Source organism: Coregonus lavaretus (genome assembly GCF_964263955.1).
Source record: "Coregonus lavaretus genome assembly, chromosome: 34".
NCBI lineage: Eukaryota > Metazoa > Chordata > Actinopteri > Salmoniformes > Salmonidae > Coregonus > Coregonus lavaretus.
The window spans coordinates 16,269,090-16,284,972 of NC_140021.1; the positions used below are offsets into that span (position 1 = coordinate 16,269,090).

General features: G+C 45.2%; 2 protein-coding genes across 3 annotated transcripts in view; one reads left to right on the forward strand and one right to left on the reverse strand.

Moving 5' to 3' along the window:
- LOC311108894 (short transient receptor potential channel 1-like) overlaps window positions 1-3,726 on the forward strand; it is a 37,530-nt gene extending 33,804 nt beyond the window's left edge. For both annotated transcript variants that reach the window (XM_084151685.1, XM_084151686.1), the window contains 4 exons: window positions 1,289-1,473; window positions 1,698-1,899; window positions 2,782-2,976; window positions 3,132-3,726. In XM_084151685.1, coding sequence (XP_084007811.1) covers window positions 1,289-1,473; window positions 1,698-1,899; window positions 2,782-2,976; window positions 3,132-3,359 — 810 coding nt within the window. In that variant the 3' untranslated portion in view covers window positions 3,360-3,726. The remainder of the gene's footprint in view (window positions 1-1,288; window positions 1,474-1,697; window positions 1,900-2,781; window positions 2,977-3,131) is intronic.
- An 889-nt stretch (window positions 3,727-4,615) lies between these two features.
- Window positions 4,616-15,562, reverse strand: LOC311108940 (procollagen C-endopeptidase enhancer 2-like). Its single transcript, XM_084151717.1, has 9 exons — window positions 15,260-15,562; window positions 14,768-14,876; window positions 13,959-14,214; window positions 10,736-10,860; window positions 10,343-10,479; window positions 9,721-9,884; window positions 7,565-7,648; window positions 6,365-6,532; window positions 4,616-5,644 (listed from the first exon to the last, which is right to left on the reverse strand). The coding sequence occupies exons 1-9, from the start codon at window positions 15,394-15,396 to the stop codon at window positions 5,514-5,516; spliced, it is 1,311 nt and encodes a 436-aa protein (XP_084007843.1). The 5' UTR covers window positions 15,397-15,562; the 3' UTR covers window positions 4,616-5,513.
- Between the last annotated feature and the right edge of the window lie 321 nt (window positions 15,563-15,883).

A 15,883-nucleotide genomic window follows, 5' to 3' on the forward strand; every position in this document is an offset into this window, starting at 1 on the left:
TGTGTGTGTGTTTGAGAGAGAGAGAGAGAGAGAGAGAGAGAGAGAGAGAGAGAGAGAGAGAGAGAGAGAGAGAGAGAGAGAGAGAGAGAGAGAGAGAGAGAGAGAGAGAGAGAGAGAGAGAGAGAGAGAGAGAGAGAGAGAGAGAGAGAGAGCGAGAGAGAGAGAGAGAGAGAGAGAGAGAGAGAGAGAGAGAGAGAGAGAGAGAGAGAGAACTAGTTGGAACGGTACAGCTGAATCACCACTTTTTCAGAGTGAGGTCCCTCAGGGCCTGTGTCTAACTCTGATTACATTTCAGGGGGTTGTGTGTGTAGGTGTATGTAGGTGTGTGTGTGCAAGTGTAGGTGTGTTTGAAAGGTGTGTGTGTCCACCCCTCCCCTCCTGCGTCAGTACCCCCTAGCCATGCAGACCATGCTGAGACCAGGGAACACCCAAAGCTACTAAATCAGCCATCTACAAAGAGCCGCTAGGGAGGGACGGGAACGGGAAGTAGAGGGACTGACCGGATCAGATGATAGGGGAAACACTGGGGAGATTCACATGTGACAAGATAATAAATCATACTAATGGAGGAGCTGCTCTCTCTCTTTCTCTCTCTGTCCCAAAACAACCTGGCGAATTGCACCTTGTGGTCATCCCTCTCAGCTCCTGTTGGCTCCTGGTTAGGGAATGAGTCTTCTCACTGACGTCCCTCTCACACTGGACCATCTGTGTGTATGTGGAACAGGGGTGTTTGGGATGGTTAGGCCTGGGTCAGGGAGCTACAGGTCTGCGTAAACAGATACACCACCAGCCATGCTCTCAGGGCTATATATAGAGACTTAAACCCTGCTCTCAGAACAGTTTCAATGTCCTTCAGCTTTGTCAATGTTTATCTGTGTGCTACCTCAACTAGCTAGGGTACCTGCTTGTCAAGGTTGTTTTTAACAGAACAGTTCTCTTCAGTAGGTGCTACAGAGAATAACTATTTGACCATGTTTATTTGCTCACTCTAAAGATAGACATCCTAATGAATGGGGTTGGCTTTCCAATGTAGCTCTTTTGGACATTGATTTACTAGGCATAAGTACACATTACTATCCCTGGACTTGTTTGCACCTGGGTGGTTGGTTGTGTGTTAGCTAGTCTGTTTTCATCCAGGGTTGTGTTCATTAGGAGTCACACACCGTAGCAAAAATGTTTTGCAACGGAAAACAAAAATGTGTGTTTTATTATTGGACAAGCTCAGGTAGTAGTTACCTCCCAGTCAGAAGATGGTAATTTTAGCTCATGAGTGCTCTTGTGTTCCCAGATCTCCATGGGCCAGATGCTGCAGGAGTTTGGGAAGTTCCTGGGTCTGTTCCTGCTAGTGCTCATCTCCTTCACCATCGGCCTGACGCAGCTCTACGGGAAGGACCAGAAGGACCCGGCCAAGAGCCCCGCCAAAGACTGTGAGGGCATCTTCTGTCAGCAGCAGAGCAACGACGCCTTCCACACGTACGTACAGTCTACCTAAATTCTCTCTCTCTCCCCTTTCCCTATTTCACAGGTTCATGGGTACCTGTTCTGACTGTCAACCTCTGACCCATAGAGATCCAATAATTCGCTGTTCTACTGTATATGTCATTCTATTTTCCATGACCTCCCTGTCGACAGGTTCATGGGTACTGTACCTGTTACTCCCTGTTCCGACCTCTAACCTCTGGCTTTCCTGTTGACAGGTTCATGGGGACGTGCTACGCGCTGTTCTGGTACATCTTCTCTCTGGCCCACGTGGCTCTCTTCGTGACCCGGATCAACTACACGGAGGAGCTGAGGTCGTTTGTGGGAGCCCTCATCGTGGGCACCTACAACATCGTGGTGGTCATCGTTCTCACCAAGCTGCTGGTTGCCATGCTGCACAAGAGCTTCAGGCAGATCGCTGTAAGTCAATCAAGCGATCAATCAATGTGGTCAATCCAATTTATTAAATTAAATCAATCCAATTTATTTATCAAACCTGTTTTGCATCAGCAGTTGTCACAAAGTGCTTTTCAGTAACCCGGCCTGAAGTGACTGCACAGGCCAAGTTACAGAAAGTGACATTGTCCATCAAGTTACAATAACAACAAAAACAATAGGACTTGATTAGTCTAGCTATAACACTGTATCTAAGTGTTAATTTGGAGTGCTTTATTTTCGATTCAGTGTTTGAAGTTCAGGCAAAGATCAGCCGTATAATTCACATCAATTACTCAACTTTAATGCTTCTGTCACGGATTCACGGATTCAGCCGAGGCTGCCCCTCCTCCTTGCTCGGGCAGGCTTCGGCGTTCGTCATCCCCGGAGTACTAGCTGCTACCGATTTATGTTTCTGTGTTTGACTTGTTTGGTCTTTATTGTGTACACCTGTTTCCCATTATGTTGTATTGTCTTACCTATAGAACCCTCTGTCTTTCATTGTGTGTTGTGTGTGATTGTATTCGTCATCGGCAGTAGTTTGTGTGCGGGTTGTTTTCCTCCCTGTGAGGAGGTTGTTTATACTCTGGTTACTTTTGAGTAAAGTACGTTTCCAGTAAGCTCTGTGTCCTGCGTTTGACTTTGCCTACCGCTCTGACAGCTTCATAAATTACACTTACCCTTCATCAACTCTACAATCATCATTCTGAATGAAAAACACAAATATACTCCAAGAACACTTCAGACTAACACATGGTAGTGATTTCTTAACATTTCTCTGTCGATTAACACATTCCCCTATTTTCTCAGTGAATTCCTTAATCTCCCATTTAATTCAATTTCCCTCTAAACCCCCGAATCCCCTAGAACCACGAGGATAAGGAGTGGAAGTTTGCCCGCGCCAAGCTGTGGCTGAGCTACTTTGACGACAAGTGTACCCTGCCGCCGCCCTTCAACATCCTACCCTCCCCCAAGACGGTGTGTTACCTTCTGACCAGTATGAGTAAATGGATCTGCTCCCACACCTCCACGGGGAAGGTCAAGAGACAGAACAGCCTCAAGGTAAGAGAGATGTGAAACAATCAAGAAGTGATACCTCTGTATACTTTAAATAATGACCGTTTCCCATCTTATCCTCCCATGATATCCAGATAAGTAGGCACTGTATTCAGTCTCAAACCCTAAACTCCCATGTTGTTGTTGTCCCATCCATCCAGGAGTGGAGGAACCTGAAGCGGAAGCGTGATGAGAACTACCAGAAGATCATGTGTTGTCTGGTCCATCGCTACCTGACGTCCACCAGGCAGAAGATGCAGAGCACCGACCAGGCCACCGTGGAGAACCTCAACGACCTGCGGCAGGACCTCTCCAAGTTCCGCAACGAGATGAGAGACCTGCTGGGATTCAGAACCTCCAAGTACGCCATGTTCTACCCCCGGAGCTAAGACTGACCTGGTCTGAACCTCAACCCAACCATGTTCTACCCTTGGAGCTAGGACTGATCTGATCTCAACCTCCACCCAACCTCAACCAACCAGCTAAGACTGTTCTCAACCCCAACCACAACCCCAGCCACCCCTGTCAGCTTCTTCACCCAGGTGGTCCTATCTCTGACCCTAGCATGCTCAGAAATGACCTTGTGTCCAGTCACAGAGGAGAGACATTTAAACCTGGAACTCAACTGGAAATATATATATTCTGCACCAAAGTCTCCAGATTCATCCAGATCCCTTATGTAATAATATTCAGTCATCCTCCTTGTTTTCTAAAAATGTCTTCAACAAAGGACTTAATAAAATGTATTGGAAAATACAGACTGGTTGTGACTTTTTTGTCGTGGCAGTGAGAAACGATTAGAGGATAAATATTGAGTTGCATCACATGCTCAGAAAAATACTTGAAACAGAAACCTATTTTCTCACTGAGAGATGGCACGAGGACGGAGCAAGTAGGTTTTAATAGTGAAATATCTGTGAGTGTTACTCACTGTTCAGAGCCAGCACATCCCTGGTCAAAACACACACACACACACCTGACCATTCCCAGTGCTCAGTAGAGCGTTCACGACTGCCCTTCTAAAAGCTGCCTCCACACCTGGCCATAGTTACCACATACTCTATGTAGGCCAGATATAATGTTGTTATTTATGTTATTATATGCACTGTTTTTCTCCCCTGTTGGTAGTTACAGTCTTGTCCCATCGCTGCAACTCCCGTACAGACTTGGGAGAGGCGAAGGTCGAGAGCCATGCGTCCTCCAAAACACTACCCTGCCAAGCCGCACTGCTCGCTTAACCCGGAAGCCAGCCGCACCAATGTGTCGGAGGAAACACCGTCCAACTGGCGACTGTGTCAGCGTGCATGCGCCCGGCCCGCCACAGGAGTCGCTAGAGTGCAATGGGACAAGGCCATCCCGGCCGACCAAACCCTCCCCTAACCCGGACGATGCTGGGCCAATTGTGCGCCGCCTCATGGGTCTCCCAGTCACAGCCGGCTGCGACACAGACCGGGATCAAATCCGGATCTGAGGTGACGCCTCTAGCACTGAGATGCAGTGCCTTAGACCGCTGCACCACTCGGGAGGCCCTTATATGCACTCTTAACATATTACAACGTACTACTGATCTGTAAATTAATTAATGATGACACTCCATATAAAGAACCATCTCGTTACAATAAACGTCATTTTGTATTTTTTATTTGGTCAGATGAAAACAATAAAATATAAATAACATTTACCAATTGAATCATATGAAAATACTTGATATTGTACTTAATTTCATATCGCTTTTTATTACAAACATTACATTTGAATGTAAGCTGACAAACCAAGCTGACATAATGATAAGGAGTGCTTTGTTGTATCCATTCATTGTAAAAGCTTTGGCTAATAAGTGACAGTACTAAACGTAATAACAGCATGACAACAAATCATTTCAAAAGGAATGCTATATATTAAACTATTGCACTTATCGACACCACATAAAATACCTCCCATAACTTGTCCATCCAATGTGAACATATGAAATAAAGAGCAGTTTGTAAACACTGTCCATAAAACTATAACACCCCGTCCTCAATAATGTACTTCCTCTAACAAACTCTTTCCTGTCTGATGTTTGATCCAAGCCAACACTCATCATGATATCCGGTTTGTGTTCAGTGGGCTTGAAACGTGAGAAAATGTTTTTGAAACAGAAAAGGTAAATGAGCGCTCTCATTGGACATATTTAGGTAGTATTTCGTTTCAAAACATCTTCTCCTGTTTCGTTCTAATTGAACGTGACCCAGGTGAGTTCCGCCCTACTATCTGTCTCTCTTCCTCTCCTCCCTCTCTTCAATTATCACACTCATTCTTCACATTGCACTCAAAACAGGTCCAGAAAAAACAGCATAGAAAAACAAAACGAAGGAAAGACACAGCCAGACACCTCCAGACAATAACAGCCTGAGCTCTGTAGACTAGTCCTGTGGTGACGGATGAGAGGTAATGATGGGTGGAGCCAGGGCATGCTGGGCGGAGAGACTAACAAGAACAGCCACACCCTTGTGGGTGGGGCATGGTGGTTGGGTGGAGACTCAGGCAGCATGTAGCTGATCTCAGCAGCGTTTGGTTTTCAGTACGTTGAGGGCCCTCTGGTTCTTGGCCTTGAAGGCCATGACGAAGTGATGGGGGGCGATCTTCCCCTTCCCATCCTCGTCTGCTGAGCCCATGAAGATGTAGTTGAGGCCTAGTGAGATCACACAGAAAGAGCCTGAATGCAGTGGCGGAACGGCAGAGACATTCAGGAAGGTAGCACATCAGCATCAACTCCCCTCTGTGTTCCATATATGTTTATAGGCACATCTATAAACATATACAGTACTGGACAGTATGTTTGTATATATTCACAGTATGGATCAACGGCTGAGGGGGAAGGTATAGATCTGATTGCACAGCGAGTTTTGCCGCTTACCTCAGACCTTGGTCAAGCTCCTTTAGGTGAGATTGAAGATAGGCTACAGCAATGGAGGCAAACTCAGAGCCATACACCAAGTAGTATGTCGAACCACCTCTTTCTTATGTATCTTGTATATTTTGAACAATACCGCTGTTACAAGTGCTTACTCAGTGCCACACTTGAAACTGTGTAAGTATTACTCAAACATAGAATTTGAAATGAAAGAAAAACATTTGGTACAATCATGGACTAATACCTATGCTATAGTGTCATGGTGAATGTCTGAAACTAAAGCAAGAGAAACGGATGACTATATCCAGGGGAGAGTTAGCCTGAGTGCCAGTCTGTTTGTGCTATCATGCCAACTCCTTGTCACTCATTGTCATGCCAAACCACATTGTCTTGACAATGAGCAATGGAGTTGGCAAGAGCACAAACCGATCTGGGACCAGGCTAGGGGAGAGTGAGACCCAGAGTCCTTTGGCAGTGGTCCATTGTACTACTACTCACCTCGTCTGATGAACGGACACTTCTTGCAGAGGATGATGATCTTGGTGCTCATGGTCTTGCCGGCCTGCTGAATGGCCAGGTTGCCTTCTTTGTAGACGTTGATGATGGAGATGGTGGCGTACATGCTGCCTCCTCGCACCACCGCTGTGATGACAGTTCCTGTTATCACTGTCACAAAAAACATAGGGAGTTTAGATGGCTGAACAACAAGCAGTCAACAACATCTACTTAGATTTGAAGTCTGACAACTGTGTCATCATTATGAAATGGTGGTGTATAACTTTCAACAGCCTGTAAGCTCTGTAAGTGCCTTGACCAAATATTGTATGATCGAGATCGAATACCTTTCGATACAAATACTCTGATGCTTGGCTTTCAAAATGTACTGGATGAATATCTTTGAATAAGATAATCAGATCAATGTGTAAACAGGAAGGAAAGGCCGGATCAGTTGAGTCTTCTGTTAAGGTCCTTTTGTGTCTAGCCCAGTCATTAAAAACATGTGATGTAACACCCTTGGCTTGATATGACTGCAGACTGTCTGCCACTGTATTATACAATACATTTTTCCACTAACACCACATTACTGGGCTTCACTGACAGCCAGAGCCATTTTCTATACAAATCTGACCCAACCTCCCTGAGGAAAAGCAATTATTATAATACCTGCCTCATTCCATCAAAACATCACAGAGCTAGTCTAAATAACGGGGTAGCAAACTGAGGCCATGGAGTACATTGGCTGAATCAACACTTTCATTTAGCAACAGTTTACCTACAGTTAGGCTCTTCTCTGGCATGCGTGTTTACTCTATGAGAAGAAGAGAACTGTGTCTGTCCCATACACAAATTCACTGGGCTGCCCTGTCAGAAAACCCTCAAGGAAGCTTATGAGACACGATGAAACAACGCAGAAGGCCAAAGATAGTGTGCCATGACGGAGGGGACCATGACAACATGGGTTTGTTGCGGGAGGGACAGCTCATATGGACTGGGTTGACACTGTGGTAAATGTTGGAGGATTTTCTCTCACCCCCAACCCCCTGACTGAAACACACAGACACACACGGCACACACTGTTGACCTGTTGTTGTTTGTTGCTGTAGCTTAGTATCCGTGACGGCAGTAGGGGCGGCTTTAGGTGGGGCAGCCATAGTAATAGATGTAGCATTAGCTGTAGGAGAATAGTCTCTCTCTTACCGAAGTCACTGGTACAGTAGTTGCTCTCAACAGTTCCACTTCTTTTGCATTTCTGCTGGCACAGCGCTACAGAGTACTTCAGGGCTGGGGAGACACAGAGAAAAATAAAATATAGTTACTTAGTTCACATTCCATCTTACACATTCAATTGACGCTAGCGAGTAGGGTTTGGGTTGATTTTGTTTCACCTTGAGTCAATTCAGGGAATGAATTGAAATCAATTGTAGGCTAATAAATTAGTATGAACACTTCCCATTGAAAACTGTAGGCAACTTAGAATCCTACATAAGAGTTCACATCACACTTAAGGTATAGGGCTCTTTTTCGGCTGGCGTTAAGGCGGCGCAAGTGGTCTAAGGCTCTGCATCGCAGTGCTAGCTGTGCCACTAGAGATCCTGGTTCGAATCCAGGCTCTGTCGTAGCCGGCCGCGACAGGGAGACCCAAGGGGCGGCGCACAATTGGCCCAGCGTCGTCCAGGGTAGGGGAGGGAATGGCCGGCAGGGATGTAGCTCAGTTGGTAGAGCATGGCATTTGCAACGCCAGGGTTGTGGGTTCGATTCCAGTATACTCACTAACTGTAAGTCGCTCTGGATAAGAGCGTCTGCTAAATGACTAAAATGTAAAAATGCAAGTGTCTAACGCACACTTCTTGGCAATTTAGACTTCTAAAAACCGGCGCTCTGCTATTTTCCAACCCTTGTGCCAGGGTTGGTCATTTACCTGTCTAACATCAGCTCACTTGCGCTGAGATGGGAGGGGTGAAACTATTTGAGGTGTGTCCTTAAAAACGAGCGCCAAACTGCCAATTTCGGTCAGAGCAACTGGAGATAAACTGGTCTTAGCAGTAACGCATGTTGGTTATGGCATTCATTTTGCCAGCGGAGGCTCACAGTAGCCTAATCAGTGGCATTTCATCAATGTTTTACTCAAATATCACCTTAACAGTTAACAGACGTTAACCTTTTTTCTGTATATTGGAATATATTTTCCAGCTTCTGTGAAAGGTTTGGACTCATTATGTGTGATACCCTTTGAATAAACGGTGTCAGTGACTGTGGGAAGCCTGTTTAGGAACATCAAGTTATTAAAAAAGACGTCTCAAGGCTGCTATGGTAGTGGTATAGGGAAAAGACTGTCCAACCACTATCCAAATATTATTCTTACTGGTGGAGAACAAAAAGCCTAAAAGATGTGGTCCTCTGTAGCTCAGCTGGTAGAGCACGGCGCTTGTAACGCCAAGGTAGTGGGTTCGATCCCCGGGACCACCCATACACAAAAAACAAAAAACAAAAACAAAAAATGTATGCACGCATGACTGTAAGTCGCTTTGGTTAAAAGCGTCTGCTAAATGGTATATATTTATTTTATTTTATTTTATAAGCCAATCAGAGGCAGTCATCAAAGGATCCTGATGACAGTGTGTGTGTGTGTGTGCCTTGCCAGAGAAAGTTGGTGGCCACAAACAACCATACATGTGTGACTTTAGGTTGTTCTGCATATTAGTTTGTCTGAATAAGAAGGAACAAGGTGTCTCTTTGGGGGGTCTACTCGCCTCCCTTCACCTTAGCTCTGACATAGTAGACAAATCACAGATTTAAAAAGACTAGAAAAGACAGGAAAATAATACACGGAAGTGATAAGTTAGAGTGGACTGATGTTTTGACTGGCATCTAACCTCGTCACCAACTGCTACAGAGACAGCCGGCTAGGGACGAGATTAACAGCCATCCAGCATTGGTGTCTGCTCCATTGCCTTTCATCCTGGGGGCAACAGCCACTACCACGATAGATCTGATCTGGGACCAGGCTAATGCAGATGCCTGGAAGCCACTCTCCTGGTGGGAGGGAGGGAGCTACAGCAGCTACACCACATGTTGGCATCAGCATCAAAGATCACTGGGACAAGGCAATCCATGCTGTCTCTAAATCCATAACTCCTAGTAGCAGATCAAATGGGCCAAACACACGTGTGGCCTGGAGATGATGATGATCATCATCATCATCATCATTTTGACAATGATGACGATGAATTGGATTCATATTGTGCTAAAAGCACTTTACATTGTAACAACAAGACTGAAGAGATGTGTCAAGACAAGGGAAGAGATACACATATGTTCTGCTTGGATTAAACAGAGAAAAAGGAGCTACCTACGTATGGGTCTGGTGGTGGCTGCTGGGATGGTGGTGGTCGGTGGTACCGTGGTGGTGGGGAACTTCTTGGGTCTAAACTTGTAGTGACCAATGAACCCGTCTGCTGTTAAACTGAGGTCTGAGAGGAACTGGATCAGGAGCTGGTTACCTTCAGAGAATACTGGACTACACACACACACAGAGAGAGAGAGAGAGAGAGAGAGAGAGAGAGAGAGAGAGAGAGAGAGAGAGAGAGAGAGAGAGAGAGAGAGAGAGAGAGAGAGAGAGAGAGAGAGAGAGAGAGAGAGAGAGAGAGAGAGAGAGAGAGAGAGAGAGAGAGAGAGAGAGAGAGAGAGAGAGAGAGAGAGAGAGAGAGAGAGAGAGAGAGAGAGAGAGAGAGAGAAGAGAAGAGAAGAGAAGAGAAGAGAGAGAGAGAGAGAGAGAGAGAGAGAGAGAGAGAGAGAGAGAGAGAGAGAGAGAATGTTAGATTACCTGGTAAGTAGTTGATATATCGAATATGCTCATGGATATCTTGTGCTTAGGTAAAACAGTAAATCAGGCATTAGTAGGTTTATGATCAAGGTCATAAGCCAAGCGGTACATTAGCTAGATGAATGCAGAGTAGAAATAGGTGTGTGACGTACGCTGGAGGGCTATCGCCACAGAATTTCCCGATCCTCTTGGCATCATTAATCTCTGCCCCATTAAAAATGGCCACATAGTCATAGCGGCAGTAGTTGTCTCTTTCCACATCGAACTTCTCAAATTTCACCTCAATGATCTGTGTTGGTGGACAGGTTACATAGAACACAGGTCACACAGAACACAGGTTACATAGAACACAGGTTACAAAGAACACATGTTACATTGAACACATGTTACATTGAACACATTAGTTTCAGCCCACATTCTGAAGGTGCATTTCATTGTGCATCACTAACCAAGAGCAAACCACTTAGGCGATCTCAATCACTCTCAATTGTGTCAAGTTGAACTGTGAGTAAAGTAAGACCCTGTGGTTGTAGACTAACACTCACCTGGTTCTTAGGAGCCACTATGTGCCATGAGCAGGTGACCCCAGCGGGGTAGTCCTTCTCGGGCCAGTTAGGCGTCTTAAAGGACCCAGAGGGTTTATCCAGACGACCGCCACAGTACTGATCCCCTGGTGGGTGCAAAGTCAAACCCCAACATTTAGTTATACTACCCAGATAGTACTGCTTCACATGCTATTCATTTGAAGCACCACTGGACATCCTCCTGTGACTGTGTTTATGTGCAAGATATATATTTTCCATTTTAATGTTGAAGGACGGAATGTTGTGCACGTGCATGACATAATTCCATAATGGCACTAACATTTTTGAATGTAGGCTCTTATCTCATGCTTCCTTTATTATGAGTAACTAAAGAAGACATCTGTCTGTCTCTCTGCCTTGGTCCCCTGCTGCAACCACACAAGCTGCTTGACTGGCAAGGGATCTGTGGATCTTTAAAAACCATGGCTGGATCTCCTGTAACATGTAGTTAGTCGCTACAGCTGAGCTCCCAGCCTCATGACTGGCAGACGGACAAGTCCAATTTGACTCTGTAACTAAAATAAACATATGGAGGAGTGCTGTGTGGTGCTTTTCAGTTTCAACCAGCCACTCCCAGGAACAGGGAGAGATGGAGAAACCAGTCTATCTGCTCTAGCATCTGGTGTGTGAAGAACACCAGTCTATCTAAACTTACAGACCCAGCGGCATTCTAGCTTTCAGCTACTGTAGAGGTACGGTGACAAAGAGAAGGTACAGTGAGGGAAAATAGTATTTGATCCCCTGCTGATTTTGTACGTTTGCCCACTGACAAAGACATGATCAGTCTATAATTTTAATGGTAGGTTTATTTGAACAGTGAGAGACAGAATAACAACAAAAAAATCCAGAAAAACGCATGTCAAAAATGTTATAAATTGATTGGCATTTTAATTAGGGAAATAAGTATTTGACCCCCTCTCAATCAGAAAGATTTCTGGCTCCCAGGTGTCTTTTATACAGGTAATGAGCTGAGATTAGGAGCACACTCTTAAAGGGAGTGCTCCTCAACTCAGCTTGTTACCTGTATAAAAGACACCTGTCCACAGAAGCAATCAATCAATCAGATTCCAAACTCTCCACCATGGCCAATACCATAGAGCTCTCCAAGGATGTCAGGGACAAGATTGTAGACCTACACAAGGCTGGAATGGGCTACAAGACCATCGCCAAGCAGCTTGGTGAGAAGGTGACAACAGTTGGTGCGATTATTCGCAAATGGAAGAAACACAAAATAACTGTCAATCTCCCTCGGCCTGGGGCTCCATGCAAGATCTCACCTCGTGGAGTTGCAATGATCATGAGAACGGTGAGGAATCAGCCCAGAACTACACGGGAGGATCTTGTCAATGATCTCAAGGCAGCTGGGACCATAGTCACCAAGAAAACAATTGGTAACACACTACGCCGTGAAGGACTGAAATCCTGCAGCGCCCGCAAGGTCCCCCTGCTCAAGAAAGCATAGTCTGAAGTTTGCCAATGAACATCTGAATGATTCAGAGGAGAACTGGGTGAAAGTGTTGTGGTCAGATGAGACCAAAATCGAGCTCTTTGGCATCAACTCAAATCGCCGTGTTTGGAGGAGGAGGAATGCTGCCTATGACCCCAAGAACACCATCCCCACCGACAAACATGGAGGTGGAAACATTATGCTTTGGGGGTGTTTTTCTGCTAAGGGGACAGGACAACTTCACCGCATCAAAGGGACGATGGACGGGGCCATGTACCGTCAAATCTTGGGTGAGAACCTCCTTCCCTCAGCCAGGGCATTGAAAATGGGTTGTGGATGGGTATTCCAGCATGACAATGACCCAAAACACACAGCCAAGGCAACAAAGGAGTGGCTCAAGAAGAAGCACATTAAGGTCCTGGAGTGGCCTAGCCAGTCTCCAGACCTTAATCCCATAGAATATCTGTGGAGGGAGCTGAAGGTTTGAGTTGCCAAACGTCAGCCTCGAAACCTTAATGACTTGGAGAAGTTCTACAAAGAGGAGTGGGACAAAATCCCTCCTGAGATGTGTGCAAACCTGGTGGCCAACTACAAGAAACGTCTGACCTCTGTGATTGCCAACAAGGGTTTTGCCACCAAGTACTAAGTCATGTTTTGCAGAGGGGTCAAATACTTATTTCCCTCATTAAAATGCAAATCAATTTATAACATTTTTGACATGCGTTTTTCTGGATTTTTTTGTTGTTATTCTGTCTCTCACTGTTCAAATAAACCTACCATTAAAATTACAGACTGATCATGTCTTTGTCAGTGGGCAAACGTACAAAATCAGCAGGGGATCAAATACTTTTTTCCCCTCACTGTATATAGGGAGGCACCAGACCAAAAAAATTCCACTAACTCATTCGGGGAAAAGTAACGTCACCGGGTCAGAAGAGGAAGGGACGGCTTAACGCTGACCTGTCTGGCCCTAGAGCGCTCCATCCAGAAAACGAGCCGTGAAGAATTCCTCGTCATGCTGTGAAATGTGTAGAGATTCACCTCCTCGAGCAAGCTTTAAGTCAACAGGTCTCGTCTTAACTGCGCAAGAGGTCTGAACTGAAAGAGCAGTGGTACTTTATCTTACCAAGCAGAAGTCAAACGTTTCCTTGACCTGCTATCCGTTGGGAGTCATTTATTTAGCTAGAACTGCCTTTTAGTCTCAGATGTAAATAATTGCCCTCTCAGATCTCTTCATCTGGGTATTAGTATTATTACAGTGACACGATGCAATGACCTTGCTGGGGCAGCTAGCGATTAAGAGGCTTGTTAATTAGCTCGTTAAAGTGTGACCCTTGGCCCTAAACACGCACACACATTTCTGATGTCTTTACAATGTGGAGTCAGAGCAGAGTCATGGCTAGGGCTCAGTCCCTAATGCTCTGTTGAACATGCTTGGGTAGAGGCTGGATAATGATGACTGAAATTTTCCCTACATAACTACATCCAGGGGTACAACAACTTAGAGATGACACAACCCCTCTTCAACCCACACAGTGGTTCGTGGCCCGGCAGGTAGCCTAGAGGTTAGAGAGGCAGGCCTGCAACCGGCGGGTAACCGGTTTGACTCTCAAGTTCAACAGAAAAAATCTAGTAGAATCCTAGATCATAGATGCCATCGCCTGCCACTGTGCCATTGAGCAAGGCACGTAACCCTTAAAAACTGCTACATTCTTCTTCTATTCTTCTTCTGCTTACCTCTCTCATGCGGCTGGCCAGAAGAGTACACTGCCAGGAAGCCACTCCCGGCCGTGTTGGCATCAGACACCATCTGAATGAGCATCTTGTTGCCGGTGGAGACCAGGGCACCTGGCCTGAATGTCCCACAGAAGCGGCCCAGCCTCTGGCCACTCACATGGCCACTGTAAACATCCACGTAGTCATAGCGACACAGGTTGTCACTCTCCAGGTCAATGAAGCGGAAGGACAGGACCACCACTTTACCCTCAGGGACCTGGGGACAACATTCAATCATATACAATATACAGTTCAATCTATACAATCACATAAGGGGCATATGTGACAACTCATGTAAGAGGAAACAAATCTTCCTCTGATATGGAATGAAATAAATGAATGAAACTATATGAAACTCATTCCCCTCTTTTCAAATCAACATCACCATCTTCAATTAACAGTACAAGTCAAAGCATTCCAAGTCTAAATCTAGCAATGATACATATATTATTAACAAGTAACAAACATACAGGACTTCACTGTTGGTGATTATTTCCTTGACTTACCTTTAATTCGTTGCAGCCATGTGACCATGTTGTGTGTTAATAAAAATGCCAAGCAGGCAGCTCAAAGTGCCTGAGGGGTGCTGTGTGGCCAGTAGTCAAATACCAGACTACCAATTAGGCCTACACAGTTAGGGTTGGTGAATTAGTATCTCATTGCAGTTTATTACAGAAACATTGCGTCATTTCAGTTCTCTGATATGGGTGTTGTTAACTGTTAAACATGGATCATGTATTTACAGTAGGCTACAAGTATGTTTGACTCACCGTGATTCTCCAAACACATTTGGTATTTGGGGGGTACACCCCTGGATACCCCGGGCTACCAATGACCCCAGAATCCCCCGTTATATTCCCTCCGCATGTAAACGTTGGTCTGGAAACATCGAGAAAAAATATTTTAGACACTTCTCATTCTAACACAAATATGTAACCTGTGCTATCATGGAATCTGGAAAGGAGCAGAAGCCTTGGCGTTAATGGTTGGTGTTCATTCTTGGGTTGTCTCGGCAATGCGCCAATGTGCGTCCTCATGCTTACAGCGCAGACTGCAGATTCCACCAAAATAACAACTCCTCAGTTATTATGAACAATTGAACATCATTGATGCAGTTCCTTCATTCATTGTGCCGTAGGCTAACGGATCCTTGGCACCTCATGATAAGGCTTTGTAGGCTATTGTACACACGTGTTTATTCTAACAAATAGCCTAACGCAGAGCCAAAAATAATCGATTGTTAAATAAAAGTGAAGAGGTACCTCCGTTGTGACTGCGCGCAGACTTCTGTCAAAAACAGTACACTCCATGCGCAAAAAATACTGCATATTCTCAACATTGTCGGGTGAACTGACCAGGCACCACTTCGCCTGTTTTCGACCCGTGGCATGAAGGACATTGTATTCAGTCGCTCGAGCGGTGGGGAAAAGTACCCAGAAGTTCCTGGAGGGAGTTTCGCAGGCTGCAAGCTGTAGCACGGAGATGAATATAGCGTTTGTTCTGCGTGGTAGGAGGGAGCAGTCGACAGGCAGCTGCCTTTTTCCAAAACCTGGGATCAAAGACGCATTATAAATATTGGGGTGGAGGGAGTATGGGGGGAGTGGGGGACTCTTGCTTTAGTCTATTACCACACCTGGCAAAACCTACCTTGGGTAAAATAATGTGAATATCCTTTGTGAAAGATTTATTCAAGGCACAGAGTTCAGGTGATCATAAGGAATATATGGTCATATGTACAAACTGTATGCACTTTGCACATAGGCTGTTTGTATGTGCTCTTCAGAATAAAATACATTTTAAAAACAAGTGAATAGCCTAATGAATAAATAAATGCAAAATAGGCCTAAACGACAAAAATAGACTATTACAGTACATTCATATATATT

What these genes read in the sequence shown, in the direction of transcription:
- LOC311108940 (XM_084151717.1), bottom strand. Translation starts at nt 15,396, where the DNA reads ATGTCCTTCATGCCACGGGTCGAAAACAGGCGAAGTGGTGCCTGGTCA. An exon ending in AGCCACCACCAGACCCATAC is followed by an intron (nt 7,649 to 9,720) that starts GTAGGTAGCTCC and finishes GTGTCTCCCCAG; the next exon opens with CCCTGAAGTACTCTGTAGCG. An exon ending in GTGTCCGTTCATCAGACGAG is followed by an intron (nt 5,645 to 6,364) that starts GTGAGTAGTAGT and finishes TGATCTCACTAG; the next exon opens with GCCTCAACTACATCTTCATG.